The 18,738-nt window shown below is 31.8% G+C and overlaps 1 protein-coding gene across 1 annotated transcript; it reads right to left on the minus strand.

Moving 5' to 3' along the window:
• Nucleotides 1-8,396: 8,396 nt before the first annotated feature.
• LOC149208161 (uncharacterized) lies at nt 8,397-9,539 on the minus strand. The gene is made up of 2 exons (XM_089394011.1): nt 9,438-9,539; nt 8,397-9,206 (listed from the first exon to the last, which is right to left on the minus strand). The coding sequence occupies exons 1-2, from the start codon at nt 9,466-9,468 to the stop codon at nt 8,671-8,673; spliced, it is 567 nt and encodes a 188-aa protein (XP_089250137.1). The 5' UTR covers nt 9,469-9,539; the 3' UTR covers nt 8,397-8,670.
• Nucleotides 9,540-18,738: the final 9,199 nt, after the last annotated feature.

Consider the following 18,738-nt stretch of genomic DNA (forward strand, 5'->3'; position numbering starts at 1 on the left):
AAAGTGATGAGAAAATGTCACAGCAACAAGGTACCAGAAATGGTCATCGCACTAACCAAGCGATGCACCGAGGGGGTATAGTTCAACTGGGTGCAGTTCCTCTGCGAGGAGTTCCTAACGAATTTCAAGGAGGCCCAGGAGTCGGGCAAGACCTTCCACTATGTGTGGTTTCTCTTATCCATCTTGTTGGTTGCAGGGGAATTGCCGGAGGACAGTTAGTTTGCTCCTCTTGATCAAGACTTACTAGAGGCAGCGAAATACGTGTTGCTATGCAGATCCGTGAGACCAGATCTTCTGGATACTTATGGAGGTAAGCATACATATGGGGATCAACAAATAGCCGCACCTATCGCCCACAGTATATGAAATTCTGCGGAGCTTTGCAGACTTTAGGGTAGATATGCATAATGTGTATATCAAGGCGCGGAAGGATCTGAAGCAGAAATGGACCAAACTCCCCTTCATCGTGATTGATGACGCTGTGTTTGCAGTGCTCGACTCTTGGCCACCTAAGTGACGTGCCTTAGATCTGGTAGTGCGCGATGAGGTAGCGATATAAAGATAGAAGGATGCTGCCAAGTTGCTGGCACAATAGAAGTGGAATGAGCAATTCACTGAGGAGGTAAGGGCTTCTTGTGAGGCAGTGAAGGCTGCTGCAGAGCAGACCAAGGCTACGGACAAAGCAACAATAACACCGACAACCAGGGCAACCACGACACTAGAGGGAAGAGGCCCGAATCTGACCACAGGACAGGGGACATATGCCATGGTGAAAGGCATGGACCCAATCACGACATCAACACAACTGAAATGGCCCCATAGTATGGAATGAATAGGGCCACGGAAGATTGAGACATTTTCATATCTAGACAGTTCTCTGATAGAAACCACATCAGGTCCATTCTGGAATTCCACTGGCCAACCGACTCATTAATTCCAATGACCACACAAGATTCAATACAAGATTCCTCTTGGTAGCATCATTCCTATTCCTCTAACAACATCCCATCTGTGAGGAATTTTGGGCCTCCTTTAATAGGCTCTGAAACCAACAGAGTTTCCTTAGGATTTTTCCTCTCTCACCATCTTGGCTAACTCTTTTCGCTTACTTAGACCATTTATGTCTAGGGAGAGGAAATCCTGGCAGGCAAGCACCATCAACCCCTTTGGGCAAACAACTGCCATCAACCCAAGGCCTCATGACCTTTCACAACTGTTGACAACTATCTAGCATATGAAATTCTCTTTCAACACTCTTTCCCATAGTAATTTACATAACAAACCATATGCACATTATCATTCAAATAAAATAAACATTTATGTATATCATGCATTCATACTTGACCCTTAGCATGGGTCCACAATATCTCGATTGATAGGAAACATAACTGACATATAGGTGGTATACATTCTAATTTTCCAAACAACACAATCATGCAAATCATAACATTATGCTTTTTCATTTACGGTTAAACTACAGTTTGTAACCTTTTACCTTTATAGGTTCTCATGTTGCCATTAAGCTACCATTGCTTAATCCCATTAGCAATGCTAGTCATAAATATGCATTGTTTAAACAAGAATTCACTTTCGTAGCCATTTTAGTTTCATGTATACAATAATGTCATGCATAAAAGTATATACAAATATTCATTAATGTGTAAATGTCAATAACAGTTAGGGTAAAAATCCAAACATTTCCAATTCCCATAGTGTATTGTTACCAAAAAACCAACACACGAAGTGACTACCATAATCACTTGTTTATGACTTGCAATAAACTTAATTCAAATCCAATTCATGCATATACGTTTTAATAGTTAGTCATGCAACATTAACCAATCAATGCTACCAACCATCTTAATGTAGCCATGACAAGACTTAGTCAACAACTAGCTATTACAGTTAAGTCTCACTATTGAACTCATTGTTTATTTTTAACATCCAATGGAGAAATTAACGTGTAGATTCGAAACTACTTATGAAATTTACTAAATCAAAAGGCTCGAAGCTACTCTAATAATATGTGGAAGTTAATTCACCATATAAAACACAAATCATAGACATGCAAAAGGAAACACCACACATGCACAAAGATTTATCTAGGGGAAAGAAAATGCTCAAAACATCGTATTGTATATATTGCATTAATAAGAGAATAGAATAGAAATACAATGCTTTCTCAAGCCTGAGCACCCTGCAAGTGTGTAGTCTATCCCTATGCCTGACTTACTGAACCTAGACAACAATTAGCCAATTTCAAGCCTTCCCAAATCCTATTTCCTTGCATTTTTCCTCTGGGAATTAGGCCCTTATTAATTAAGAAATTCCCTCATATAGATTACACAACTTTTCTAGGTCCTTCCTTGGACTGCATGCACCATCTGTACACATTAGGATATGCTACAACTGATAGTACACTGCCTTGGAATATCCATCTCAACTGGATAACTAAAATTCTCTGGATGCATGAGCTAATTTAGGCTAATTGATTAGTTATCTGGATGATCAGTGAGTGTGGTTGAATTTCCACTTCCACAAATTGACCTTCCACTAGTTCCTCCATTAGTCAGAACTAGTTTAACCAATCATAACTCAACTTAACTGAATTAAATTGCTACAAATGAAATTAACTCAACCTAAGCTCATAAAATTTAGGAACCTACTGTAAAAAATTGAACTTCATGTCCCTAACTCGAATTAACTGAGCTAGACTCCTATTTTTTAGGAATCAACTCAACTACACTGAAATTCAACTCATTAACTTGAATTGATTGTTCTTAATTGAGGGACAAGTGCTATGTTACTTCAGTTAACTCCTCCAAGTTGTCTGCTGATGTGGAAATTTGAATTTTCTCAATTTTAATTAAGAAAAAAATTAAAATTGAGACTTTCTTGTTGCATTTTCTATACTCCCTCTCAACAAGAAAGGGATTATCAACCACCCCTATCCTGCACCTATGGAATGGACTGCATGAAACACCATCCCTAAAATCTAAACAAGAGGAAAGGTACAACATATTTTCTTCTTTGGAAGAATCAAATGTGCTCAGAGAAAGAAACATGTTTGCATGAAAAGATTGGATGCTAGGCTAACACATTTAGAGCCATCTCCAGTCTGAGTTTGACCCTCTAGCTTCCTAAGGTTCTTATGACAAAGACCTAATGCCTATTAATTCTTTGGACTCTTAATTCTCTGCAATGACTAATGGCGGTTTTTGTATTATAGTATTGTAGTATATAGGCTTGGTTTGCTGAAGATGATAAATTTTTGGACAAGTTATTTATTCCATAGGTGGTTAAAAATATTTGGTTTTCCTCTACGAAGATTGAATCCGTCTATAATGAAATTTGTTTCAGATATGAATTTTTGGCCGATGTATTTTGATTTTATGATTTTTTAAAGTGTCGTTCATGTACATCGCAGATCGGTGGCTACATCCACGAAAATATCTGGGTAGAACGCCTGAATGGATCACATCTCACTGACTCATTAATAGAGCTTAACCCTAAGAGCATCGAGGGGAATTGACTCCGTGACCTCCCATTAGAAAGATGCTTCTAATGACAGGAACTCAACCAACTAAGTTAACTGCTGAGGTTCTTGATATTTTTAGGCCACACAAAAATTATTTACATAAAAAAGGAAAATAAATGTAACTATCAATGTAAAGAAAACATCTTTAAACCAGAGTTTAAATTTGAAGTTTCCATTTCCCTTCAAGAGCTCCCTAGCTAGTCAACATAGAAGGACATAAAATTACTTCCCATACAAATGAAAATTGCAATAAAAATTTACTTGTCAAATTTAAAATGGATTTTTTTTTCTCAATTGAAGGGTACGAAACTTTGTATAGTATGTTTTTCTTGTGATTATTTTATAGGTTTTTTTTATTGACAATTTTTTATATACAATAATATTAAAAAAAAACAAATAATATTACCAATTTTCTTCACAACATGATAGTTCAAGAAAATAATTGTTATCATCTTTTATAAAATAAGATCTTATTGTTATGAAGCTCATGCATCCATCTATCACTTATTTATTGAAATTATAATTTAGTAGTGAGCATTGAATATCAAAGGTTTGGTTGTGGTGAATATTTTTGCTTCTCACATAGCAAATACAATTCCAATTTGAAGTATCTCTCCATCCTCTCTATGTTTGGATTTACAAACGGTACCTATCCATCATCCAATGTTCCACTTCCATATCTTACCTATCCATCATCCAATGTTCCATGTCCATATCTTCTTACTTCCTAGTCCACTTGTTTGTATTTAGTGCCTACATAGCTTGCTTGCATACTACGTGCTCTACGTGCTCTACTTGTTTGCATTTAGGAATATTACCATTATGTCTTATTTATGCCTACTTAATATGAAGACATGACAAAAGTCACTAGAGATAAAAAATGATTTAATGTAGGCATGATTTCTTATTATAAAGAATTGAATACTAAATAATAAATAGTATTCAATCATTTTTTTAATGAAAAATAATTTTATTTATGTGTTGTATTGCATATAGTGTCATGCATCACAATGCACATATGTACTAATCACTATCACATACATATAATTAAATGGTTGGTAAACAAATGGTTGGTAAATATCAATAGAAATAGATTATTTAAAAGCATCATAACACTTAATCATAACAATTTACTAATTTATAACTTTATTTTAATTTATTAAATGCTAAAAAGTGTGTATAAAACATTATTAATTAATCAATTTAATCAAAAAGACAATAAATAGCATAATTACTTTTGAAATAAATTTGAATCTTGTGAAGGCCTACGGGGCTTTGGATTGATGATGAATGGGTGCACTGTTAAGGCACTCTTTGCCATAGGTCACTGGTTCAAATCCCCAATGGGTGCTTACCTACCAAAAAAAATTTGAACCCTGTGAATACTACTAAGAATATTATGTGGAGTTTTTAAATCTATACCATCTACCTAATAATTATTGTTAATAAAATTAAAATTTTAGAAGACCTATTCCAAACTAGACACACTTATTAACATAAAAATACATATCATTTTTCTAGCAAAAGTTTTTTTAAAAGTGGTATCTCCTTTATGATAACTATGTTATGAAAATTTTTAATAGTTTATTGTTATTTTATATTAAAGATACCAATAATGATAAAATAATATTATATTTTGACTTTTTAAAGATTTATTATATATATATATATATATTTTTATGATAACTATGTTATGAAATGTTTTAAATAGTTTATTATTATTTTACATTAAAAATACAAATAATAGTGAAAGAATAATATTATATTTTGATTCTTTAAAGACTTATTTTAATTTTTTGAACAACTGATCCTTTTTCTCGTAAGAAAAAAAAGCTATCGGGAAAAGGAGATATAAAAAAACAAAAAAAACCGAACTTCTCACCGGTCTTTAGTTAAGAGAACGTAGTAGTTAGGGCAAAATATCTAAAACGTATAGAAACGCCATTGATTTTGCCCTACTTTTAACAAATTTGTTCGCGACATTGCAGTTACGAGTAGGTGCATCTCAATGCCACCAAGTTTGTATTGGACATGCTGACTGAAATCCAATATAGAGGGGTGAAAAAGGAAAACCTAAAATGAGATTTATCCAATATAGAGGGGTGAAAAAGGAAAACCTAAAATGAGATTTATAGTCGGATTATGATTAAATTATTTATGAAGTAATTGTTTTTCATTTGCGTCTTGCCAAATGGTTTTTTTTAATAATAAATATGCAAAACAATTTAGGAATTGTATTAATTAATTTTGTTTTATTTAGTTTTAATTTAATAGCTGTTTGTTTGTTTTTGTTCTTATTTTTGTTTTTCTTTGTTTTGTTTTTTTCTTTTTTCTTTTTTATTTAAATTTCTTTGACGTATCGTACAAAAACTTCACGATAACGGCTGATCCACATAACAAACGATAACGCCTGATCCACATGACAAAAATGCATCGATGCATATTTCGCTAAAGTTTGTTTGAAGCTGTTTCATGGAAAAGGAATTGCATTTTGGAAGAATCAACATGGCACAGGTAGTAAAAGTTTGGGGAATTTTATATATTAATTAATGTATTTTTAAATTTAGTAGTCATTTTTATGAGTTATAAAAAATAAAAGGGCAATTAAGTGTGATATTAAAAATAGTAAAAAAAAATAGTTTGAGATTAATTAGAATAAAGATTATTAGTAATTGACTATATTTTTATTATTTACATTTTTGATCAATCAACACTATTATATTGTAATTTTGTATTTAAAATTTTTATTACATTATAACTTCGCATTTAAATTTTTTATTACATAAATTTTCATTATTCAAGTTATTAATAGTTTTAATTATCTCAATAAGGTGATATAATTGAGAAAATTTAATATTAAAATGATCAATGTGATTGAGAAGATTTAATATTAAAATAATCAAATTAATTTTAAACATATTCACTGTATTTAAAATGAAATTTAAAATTAAAATGACCAAATTAATCTTAAATATATTTATCATATTTAAAAAGGATCAGAGTAACTAGATGTTCAACAAAATTTACATGGCCTCACACCACTAAAAACAACATAGATTCATCTTAACCCCACATCTATCATGCTTCTAGAGGGATCAAATCACGTGAGGTGCAAGCATTTCTTCAGGTTCTACACTCCAAAAGGAAGGTTTGCACCTCCACGAATTTTATCCTTCTCAGCGCCACTCCAAAAAGAAAGTTTGCACCTGGAAGGATTTGAATCTATGTTGATTGTAAAACAATTTAATTGTATTTAAATAACCACGTCCTATTAAATTTCCTCCCTATAATTATTATATCTATTATAAATAAATTGACCAATTAAATTCTCTACAAATGATTTATATATAAAATATAAGTAAATGGTCATATAAAATTTCCTCCATTTTATTTCTATTAATTGTAATATTAGTGAACAAGTATAATCTATGTATATTTATTTAAATGTCCATAAAGTTTTGGTATGTATATAAGATTCTTTGTTTAAGATCTACACTACTTGACATAGTAGAAATTGAGGTTTAAGATATATACTGATTTTTAAATTAATTTAATTTAATTTAATTTTCATATAAAAAAATAAATTATTTTAAATTTTGAATATTGTAAAACTAAAATAAATCTAACCTTTTAAATTGAAATGTAGCCATTCCCTTCAGATTTGATCCCGACTAGGTTCAAAATTGAAGTTTTCATTACCTAGTTTTTTGGTGGCATAAATTTATTTCCCAAGCAAATGAAAATTAAAATAAAAAATTACTTATCAAATCTGAAATGAAAATTATTTCATATTTTTTCAATTTCAGATTTTTTACCATATCGTTATCACTCCAAAAAGGAAACATGATCATATTTATACAATATAATCTTAATGTCATAGAGCTCACACATGCATGTATGACATATTTATTAAAATTATATTTTAGTAGTGGATATTGAAGATCAAAAACATTGATTATGGTGAATCCAAAAATTACATTTTAGTAATGGATATGGAAGATCAAAAACATTGATTATGGTGAATCTTCTTCTACTTGCAAAGGAGAAAATTCCAATTTGAATCATCTTCCATTCTCTTTACCTACTCAACTTGCTTGTACTTATTTCATACTTCACTTGCTTACATTTGCTATTAGTCTTGTTTGCTTAGATTTATGAATAGTACTTGTATGTCTTCTTTATATCTATTCAATATGTGGACATGTAAAAAATGGTTCAATGTAAGTTTGATTCTTAAATTTGAGTATTATAGTATTTAAATATGTATGCTATATCATAATGCACACATGCATCAATCATTAGGCCCTCAAATCATTTTAGTAAGTTATATTTCTGTGAAGAAAAATTGTGTAGTGGAAAGTTTGAGTTGTTTTCTTATATTGTTGGACATTGCAATGATCTCAAAAAAATAAATCTTATGTTTTGATTTTTTTTTAGAAAATATATTACAAATTTCTGAATGATTAGATAAATTACTTTGTAACAAAGAATAACAATTCGTTGTAATTAAAGAATGATTTTCTAAAATTGAAAAACAAATGATCCTATTAAATTCTCTCAATATAATTTCTATAACCACTATACATAAATAGTCTAATTAAATTAACCTTAAATTAACTTAATATGATTCCTATATAAACTCTAACTGAACGGCCCGGCCCTATTAAATTCTCTCCTTATGGAATAATATGGACTCTGATGCACTGTGACTTTGTGTGGGGGTTCAAGTGTACATGTAATTACCATGATAGATTTTATTTATTTATTTTTAATTAATAAAAAAAAGGAAATACGTCCATTATTACTAGCGGTGAACTGTGACATTATCTTTATGCTTTCTTTATTAAAAAACGTCCCATAATTACCAGCGGCCAACTATGACATTTAATACAGTAATCAATCAATACAGAAATTCCCCGTTAAACACTCCTCAAAACTGTGTTCACAGTAAACTAGGCAATTGTGAAAACTTGAAATAACTCCCCGTTCCGACATAAGAATTTTCAAACTGTACGTAAGCCAATTCTCAAGTCTAAATCATGAATTACTCTGCATTGAACTATCTACATAAAAAAATACTGAGGATATAGGTCCATACATGGTGAGCTAAGCCTTTCTGCAACATGGTTTTATCAAGGACATAATTTCTCTAAGTCCTTACTTTCGTTATCTGGTGAGGCAAGACGAGAAGCAATGGCAGAATGGTACATAATGTCATGAAACGTAGAAGTGTCCCGAAGGTTTTTTCTCAATAATTTTGCCTTCTCTGGAGTCAAACGCCCCCTGACAAACTTGGAGCGCTTTGGTACTGCACCTTCCTCCATTCTCTTCTCAGTATCAGCCGAACTCTTGTCCACTGCTCCTGTTTTCGACTCGTTTATGTTGTCGACTGCCCATGGCTCCAGATCAGATTGAGACCAACCGAAGAGAGGAAGCCACCAACTCATGGATCCTCTCGTGTCAACATCACAATGCAAAATAACATCCTCTCTTCTTCTTCTTCTCTTTAACCCCGCATTCTTGTTGTCTGAATGAACTGATCCATCATCATTGTTGGAGGAGCTGCATACCCGTATGGAATTCCTACCCCCAGCTCTATGGGAGAGAAAATTTGTACCACCACAGGGAACTCTTTTGTCAGAGAATGGCCTGCACTTCGAAATTTCACCTGACATAACAGCCATTAATGCAAACCCCGCCAGATAGCAAAAGAAACTAATTGGAATTGTACCGATTGAACCTAGAGATCTACTTGTGCGAATCAAGCCAGATAACAAATGAAATTAAATTTCTCAGTGCAGATGAATCCTGGCAACCTTTTATACAAAGCAAGCTAGATATCAAAATAGAAATTGAAATACTCAGTACAGATGAAGCTTGAGAATCTATTTATTTATACCTGGTATATCTGATGATTCGCATATAATCATAACTCAGGATTATTCTAGGAAGATGCCATTCCCAGGCGGCTTTGTTGAAGAGTAAGACCGAAGAGATTGACTCAGGGGAGACGCTGAGCGCGTTGAGGATAAGGTTAGGTGTAAGGCCCAGAATTATCACACGAGTACTTCATCTCTTCTGGGGCGCGTTTTTCCGTTTCGATAGACGACAGGGGTGGCATCTTTCGTGGCAACCGTAAGTGCAGTTGTCTTCATTAGCCCACATTTCAGTTAGACTTTTTTATTCCTTTTCCGTGCATTTTCCCAGTTCATTGCACATGCCACATATATATATATATATATATATATCACAAAAATTATTTGGTGGTACACGTTACCCAAATGCAATTGAATACGTGCGGACAACTGAACTGGATCTTAATCGAGTGCATTGCTATTTCTCTGAGTTTACATTTCAGTTAGGCTTTTTTATTCCTTTTCCGTGCATTTTCCCAGTTCATTGCACATGCCACATGCATTGCCTATGCGAATGGGACGCGGCAGGTTTGGAATTTGTATTAATTTGGTAAAACTTTGTTCGTAACCATTATAAGGAAGTTCTATGATAGGTATGTTCGAAATCAATTTGATCTTATTAGTTGATTTTGCGAATGTATAAACAAATTTTAAAGTGATTTGAGTTTTTGGTAATGGTTTTTTAAAATTGTTTTCATTAATAAACACAGATTACTCTCAACATAGTTTTACTGGATTAAAAGAATAACAATAATAAAATAAAAATTTGATTTTAATTTAAATAACAATAAAATAATTAAAATAGTTTATACTTTTACCGTAATTTATATAAGTTAAAAGATTAATAAAATATATAAATTTAATTTTAAAAAATAATAATCGTTTATATATAGATTTTTAAAGAGTAATCTACTTCACTAGAATATTTGATATGAAGATTAAGTGAAAATATTCCTAGATTGTAAAGTTTACTAATGACTCAAAAATGGTAATAGATAACCAATTGCAGTTGAGATGTATGCCATGTTTTTTAAATAAAAAAATGTAATATAATGAAGTTTACGATAAATATAATTAAAAAATAATTTATTTTACTTTATCATAAAATGTTGATATAAATATAAAAATAAAGAAAGAACTATTATTAAATTTTTAATAATAATAAATGTACAGTAAGATAGTTATGAATGTTAGCAATATTAATAGATAATCATTTTTAAGTTCAAAATTATAATAAAAACTTGATAAATTGGATTTAAAAAATATATGGTTGGACTTGATATTGTCATGAATGATGGTTCGAAAATAATAATGAAGCTTAATTGGTTTGGCATACTTGATACTCAAGGTATTTGAGCAATTAATATCATAAGATCCCAAGGACATATAACTTATTAATTTGAATGCATAACATTTTATATGCATTTTATGTGAAACCACAATGTATTATCTTTACTTAGATATACTTTAACATCTTATGAATAATATGTTACTAGTTATTATTTCATTTGACAAGACCAACCCACCTACTTGGTACATGTTGGCTGAAAAAAAATATAATTTACAATAACTCATTCAAAATCAACTATCTAAAATAATAATAGTATTTTTAAATAATGAAAAATTCTATGATTTTTTAAATGATTCTAAATAATGAAAAATCAATCCTCATAACTCATTCAGTAGCAATGCATGTAGAGTGACGTTCTTGCTCCAATAGACAAACTATTTTGAAAATCCATTTGATAAAAAGTTTCGTCTTTTAAATAAAATCAAAACCATCAAATAAGTTACCAAAAATATTAAGAAATTAATGGAGTAATATATAGTTCAATAAAATAATAAGTGAATGAAGAAAGAGAAATCTATAGCTATTAAAAAAAATGATTGAAGAAGGAAGATTCAACGACAAGTTCTAGCTTTATAGCATGCCCTGAACCTGAAAAAATTAGGGTGTTGAAGGCTTAAAAGCAAAATTTATTTATAGTAAAAAAATAAGTATTGAATTTCTAAAAGAAAATATAACCCAGTAGGTAGAAAAAAATCTCTAATCTTATATTATCTGAAAAATTCAAAATAACATTGTTTCACATTAAAGAAACCAAATTATGATTTTTGCTAGCTAACCAATTAAATCTCTTATGCACTCCCTAAATACAAAAATTCCTATATAAATCTTAAGCTAATACTCATTCAAAACAATTCTTACAAGGTCTCATACATTTAGAGCACTCCCAAATCTTGTTGAATAGAACTTTAAATTTACCTTAAAAATAATGGCCACTCCATTTCCTATTGAATCCCAGGCTCCATGCTCTTAACTAGGTGATAATTTATGCCAAATTTATCAAATTATCTTGATGACCCAAATAATCTTATGTGATAGTCTCCTACAAAGTTCTCAAATTACATTAGTGACTCAACTCCACAAATCTTATGAGTGGAGATGATGACATGACCTCGGAGAAGATTCTCCCCATCTTGATTGAAGTGCTCTTGTAATTTTAAACATGGAGTAATTACATGGAGGTCAAGCATCTCTTTAGTGTGAAACACATGGGATCAATTCCAAAATTTGCAATAAGCTATATATCACAATTCTATATTACTATTCCATATTAGTGCACATTATTTTAATCAATATAATCAATTTAAATAACTACGACACCATGTAAAATGTACTCGGAGTTTAAGTTTAGTACCTGTAAAGTGCATCTTGTCAATTGTAGCTTTCCAATCACATGTTTTCAGCTTGGCATGTTTTGGAATGAATCGTGGTTGCATATTATCCTTTGTCAAAGGACGCTCTGGGTTTAGAGCTCTCGTCTATTCTAGGTTGGAGTTCTCATTTGTTCTGGTATTCACGACACTCAGTACTTAAGCACGTTTAGCTTTAAGTTATGCAGAGTCCCACTCTGAATTTGTGTCATGTTATGAGGAGTCTAAATTCCTGTTGTCAATTTTTAGCTTCTGTTCAATTAGGAAATTATTATTGTTGCAATGATGTTTGGGTTGTTTTGAGATATTTTGATTGTTTGAGATGCTGGTATTTTTGGAATTTCATAAACTTGATGGTTATGCGATCCATGTAAACATTACATAAATAAAATTAAGGACTGTGAAGATGAAAGCACAGGTAAAAAAAAATGAAAGGAAGGGTCAATTCTATATATATTACAATAAACATTAATAGAAAGGTGATTGCATCACACTTAGGAGGTTTGACATGATATCAAACCCAAGTTCTAACTCCATTATTCTTATGCAGAAACACCTCTTCCTGCTTAGATTCGCCCATCTATTCAGGTGTCATTTTCCTAAAATCTCTTTTGAGCCCTCGACACTTCTCGAGCTTGCAACAATGCCAAATATTCCCACGGAATCTCTCTTTGTAGCCAATCATAGCCACACTCACGTTTTAGTTTACCTTTGTTTCGTGGTCATCCGCACTGGTCTCATCGTGGGCCGTAGCCTAATCCTCTTTTCCTCTGCTTTCTTGACCCAGTTTCATGATTGAATCCTACAAGCTTGCCCGGACCCACAACTTTAATATCTATTAGTGTTCGGCCTGGAGGATGAAACCCTATATTGGTTCAAGATATTGGGAAGAATGCTTGGCCACACTATCTCTTGGCATTTGATAATCATGCAAGACCCATCCCTGTAGAACTAGAAAGCAGTGTTGCAAGGAGGGAAAAAATGAAAATAGATGCCACCTCTTGGCTCAAGATTTTATATTAACCTCTTAGTAGGAGGAATTTCTTGCAAGTGCCATGGCTTCTATTTGCTCATTCACATGAGCATGTTGTTGATCGCACAGAGATGGCGAGACTGCTGTAAAATTGTCATTGGCCTCCAATTAATTTGATATTTTATGATTAAAAAAATGTAATTACTATGGTTTATATATGTGTGTTAAATTCTATATTCATACCTTTGTCTTTCACAAAAATATCTTGTAATGAAATAAAATTGAATTAGAAAAAGGGTATTTTACTTGTTTAGATCTCAACTCAAAAACTATTGAAGATGGGTTCCCTCATTTTCATTGTTGGTGTGGTGATAGTTGGAAAGTAGAACTATTGAGAGTTATCTAGAATAAACATGGACACCTTCATTTTTAATGACTTCTGGAAAGGCATCTATGAAAGAGAGAAGGACAATGCATTTGCTCAGCCCACATCAGAGAAGGAGCTAGCCATTTGGGAGAACATGGTAAACAAAGGTTATGATTTGATTGCCACTTCTATAAGTGAAGTGATGTTCCATGATATAGTTTCCATTACAAATTCTTATGGTGGATTAAGAAATTTGAAAGATATATATGACCCACACTCAAAATTGGAGTTTGTTCAATTGATGGTCAAGCTCTATAACCTTGAGTTAAAAGATGATGATCCCTCACTCTAGGCTTTGAAATCAAGGCCATCATGCATGTATAGATTCCACTAGAGTGACCCTACACACTTTAATACCTTGAATCCATGCAAGCTAGTGACCAACTCACGCCCATTAATTTTTACTATTTGGTGGAGAAAATGATAGATATATTTAGATATTTTGGGAAGAGGAAGATGGAAACTCAATCCTTTGAAGTAGTGTGCCTTGCTCATGGAGGGAAGAATTAGTCACATGATTCTCTTAAAAGAAGTGGCAGTAGAAGAGGATGTGGAAGAAATAATTTTAGAGACAGGGGGGTCAACACCATCAAGAAGAAAGATATGATCTTCACTAAATTCACTACAATAGATATGGACATGATGCGTCAACATGTAGAATCCCTTGGGAGAGAATCAAAGACAATATAAACCAGAAAGAAGAAAAAGCTAAAACACTAGATTTAGCTAAAGGTAAATTTCATGATTTTTCTCATTATATTGTTTCCTATTGCAATACTAGAGGAACGAAAGATTTGTTTCATACTTCATTTGCTTCTTAGAGAGATGCATGACTACTTGATACTAGATGAGCTTCCAAAGAGACTTATTTGAAGACTTCAGTGACAATGTTGATGGAACAATGTATTTTGAAAATAAATCAAGTCTCAATCCCTTACGACATGACACTTTTAAGCTTAAATTGCCTAGATTACCTGATTTTCTTTTGCATGGTATACTTTACCTACAGAGCGAAGAAATTTTCCATTCGTTGTTCATATTTTCCAACAAGACCACTCTATTCAAGTCTTTGATGGACAATTAGAAATAAGGAAATGCTTTGATAAAATAGTTGTCATCACTAGAGCGGAGGTTGAAATATTGTAGAAGCTAAAAGGGACATTTGATCTTATACATAATTTTGCATATATCTCTCATCATGATGGAGGTACATTTCCACCTAGTGATCTTTTATGGCATGCTAGATTTGGAAATATTAATTATGAAAACCATTGTTTATTGAAAAGGAATGACGTTTTTGGTTTGTATACTCTTCCCAAGAAAGCAACACAATGGGATCCTCATATCCTTAGAAAGAATAAAGAACAACTATTTTATGATTCTACTTCCAAAACCTATAGGAAAATTGGACTGATGCATTCTAATTTGTGTGGCCCTATGCCTCCTCCTTTTACTAATGGAAATTAATATGATGAATTTTTTTGATGATTATACCAGAATGTGTTGGTGTACTTGTTGAAAAGTAAATATCAAGCTTTTTAAACTTTCAAAAATATTCATGTATTATTTAAAAATGAAGCACAATCACTATTATCTCTCTAAATATGACTAATTATGAAAGTGAATATACCTCTAACGAATTTGAAGATATATTTTCCAGCATGGGATTCAACATCAAAACATAGTTCCTTACAATAGTTAATAAAATGGCATGGTTGAAAGAATGAATAAGACTATCTTGAATATGGTTTGCTCAATGATGTTTTCCAAAAATGTAAAGTTGATGTTTTGGGTTGATGTGGTTCTATGTGTAGTGTATGTGAAAAATAGATGTCCATATCATGCTCTTAGAAATAAGAATCCTTATCAAAGTGATATGGCAACATTCCCTTAGTAAGGCATCCAATGGTCTTTGGTTCCAGTTGCTACGATTCACAAGGAATGAGGAAGCAAGGTTCATGTAGGGAGTTGTAAGTGCATGTTCTTGGGGTATTCATATACCAACAAGGCATATCATCTTTATGATTAGGTAAACAAAAAGTTTGTTCTTCCTATAGATGGAATTTTTATTAAATCTTCTAAGAATGACAACACTTTTGAGAAGAAGCTTAATCAACTAGATATACTAAATCATGCAAAGACATATCATGAATTTGATAATGAGATTCCATATCTTCAAGGGGGTATCCTTATCTTGGATGAATATTTGAAATCTCCTTCTAAAGAATTACCTCTTTCTTGTGAAGTTCCAACCACTTCATTAGATTAGGAAAACCCTTTGAGTGAGGCGATTGAGAGGATTACAAGGATAAATATTGATGCATCCCGATGTAAGTAAGTGGAGAAACCTAGACCATCTTAGAAAGGTCCTCCAGAATGGATTACTGAAACATGTGATAGTATTCATCTTGATGAGATTAGAAAGACAAAAACCAAAGGTTCCACCAGATAAGATGGAGGTAATGTAAATAATTTTGATTCAATTAATGTAAGTGATATGGATCATTCATATTATTTTGAATTGAATTTATCTACTAACTTTGAACCAACTTCTTTTAAAAAAGTTGTTTTTCATGATCAATGGAAAGAAGCGATGTAGGAGTATGATGCTCTAATAAATAATGGAACATTTAAGTTCATGGACCTTCGATTTGGAGGAAAACTAGATGGATGCAAGTGGGTCTACAAGGGAAAGTAAAAATCAGAGGGATCAATTGAAAATTAAAAATAAAGGCTCACTAAAAAAGGATTTTTACATAAATAAGGAATTAATTATGAAGGAAAATTTCCCTCCTCAACAAAATGAGCAATTGTCAAGACTATATCTTACTTTGTAGCTCAAACTGGATGGGAAGTTAATCAAATGGATGTGAAGACTTCTTTCTTGAATGGATTCATGAAACATAATTCCTTCATGGCCCGATCATAAGGTTTTGTTGTGAAAGGAAAATAACTAGAAGTTTATAAAGTCAAAATTTCCTTATATGGCCTAAAACAAGCACCATAAGCCCCGTACAACAATTTAGCTGAGCATATTCCAAATTGAATTTCAAACATGTTAATATTGATTATGCGGATCTATTTTTCAAGAATGTTCGAAGAAAATTGTATATTTTGTGGTATAATATATGATTTTTTCATAATAGGGAACAACAGAAACTATATTGCATCAATAAAGAAAGAGTTCAAGAAGGGATATAAGATGACAAATTTGGGACACCTTCACTACTACTTGGGCATTAATGTGAATCAACATCCAAAGTATATATTCCGCTCCCCAAATAAGTAAATTTAAGACTTGTTGAGAAGGTTTTGTAGGGCTAAATGAAACCCTCTATCTACTCCAATGGAGTAGAACTTGAAGGTCACATCAAAAGAAGGTAATGAATTTGAGGATGTAACCAAGTATAGGCAACTTGCGAGAATTATTATCTATCTCAACACTACCAAAACATATATTTCATTTGTTGTTGAAATTATTTTCATATTTATACAAAAGCCTTGTTAAGGACATTAGATTGTAGCAAAAAAGAGTTCTAAAGTACTTTAAAGGAACTCAAGGCTTTGGAATAAAACGTTCATGAGTGGATGAATTCAGTGTGATTGGATATTCTGACTTATTCTTTGATGTAAACAAAAAAATGTAGAGTCAACTTCAATCTATCTCATGAGTCTTGGGTTAACAAATATTTCCTATAGGTCACACAAATAGTTAGTTACAACAAATTCCATGGAAGAGGTAGAATATGTGGAAACATTAGAAGAAACAAAAGAAATTGTGTGGCTCAGAAATATACTTAAATATTTGTAGGAGATACAAGAGAATTCTACTTCTCTTCTAATTGACTATACTGTTGCAGTCACTTTGGCTAAGAATACCATTTTCGAGGGTCAAATCAAACAAACAAACAAAAAAGCATTATTTGATTCAATATCATGTAGACACTAAGAGTATTCATTTAAGACATTGATCCACAAATGAGAAAATTGTAGATATCTTCACCAAAGCACTTGGGAGAGAAAAGTTTGAAAGATTTAAAATGATTCTTGTGCTCAAAAACACCCCATCAACTTAAAGGGGGCAATGTTGGACAAAATCCTTTAGGATTATTGTCTTGTAAATAAAACTATACATAAATAGAAATGGGGAATGTGAAGATGAAATGGCCCTATAGAAAATGAAATGAAGGGTCAATTATATATATATATATATATATATATATATATAACACATTAATGGAAACACATCACCTAGGAGTCACCCATCATGCCGTGATAATTAAGAGTATTTGAGAAAGTCTTTGGTTAATGAAGCTACAAGTAAAAGATTATATAAATTATACATAGAAAAAGGAGGAAAATAATTTAATGTTCATGGTGTTCATCATGGCCCAAATTGAGGGGTTGAATGAATTTATGCAATATGAAAAAAATGATTCCCAAAATTGGTACTATGATTTGAATTTTACTTCACATCCTTTGGTTATATATACATATATATATATATATATATATATATATATATAACACATTAATGGATAGGAGTCACCCATCATGTCCTGATAAGTAAGAGTATTTGAGAAAGTCTTAGGTTAATGAAGCTATACGTAAAATATTGTAGAAATTATACATAGAAAAAGGAGGAAAATAATTTAATATTCATGGCATTCATCATGGTCCCATGAGTGGTTGAATGCATTTATGAAATATTACAAAAAATGATTCCCAAAATTGGTACTATGATTTGAATTTTACTTCACTTCCTTTGGTTGTGACTCTCTATACACCTCCCTAATATGAAACACTATATAATGTGTGATTGCATCTTTACCATGGTTATGCAAGAGCATTAGACTGAGCTTGTGATGAAGAAATGGAGCATCACTTGATAATGTGGTGGACTAGCCACAGGTTGAGATGGAAAATTGATTTATTGTTTTGTTAGAATTGTAAATATTTGTTTTAATTGTAGGATTGGAATAAGTAGAAGAGTCTATGAAATTAAAAGTTATTTCTCATTTTAATAATTAGCTCAGAAATTGTATTTTCGACTTCACTCATTTGGAGAGAAGAGTAAATGAACCATTAATTAAGGTTTGTGAATAAAAGAGGCATTAGATGGGAGAAGGAGCAGATATTCTCCTACCCCCAGTTATGTATGCTCGAA

This window comes from Pinus tabuliformis, chromosome 1_2, assembly GCF_031772625.1.
Source record: "Pinus tabuliformis cultivar Carrire ecotype Pingquan chromosome 1_2, CPIR1, whole genome shotgun sequence".
Lineage (NCBI taxonomy): Eukaryota > Viridiplantae > Streptophyta > Pinopsida > Pinales > Pinaceae > Pinus > Pinus tabuliformis.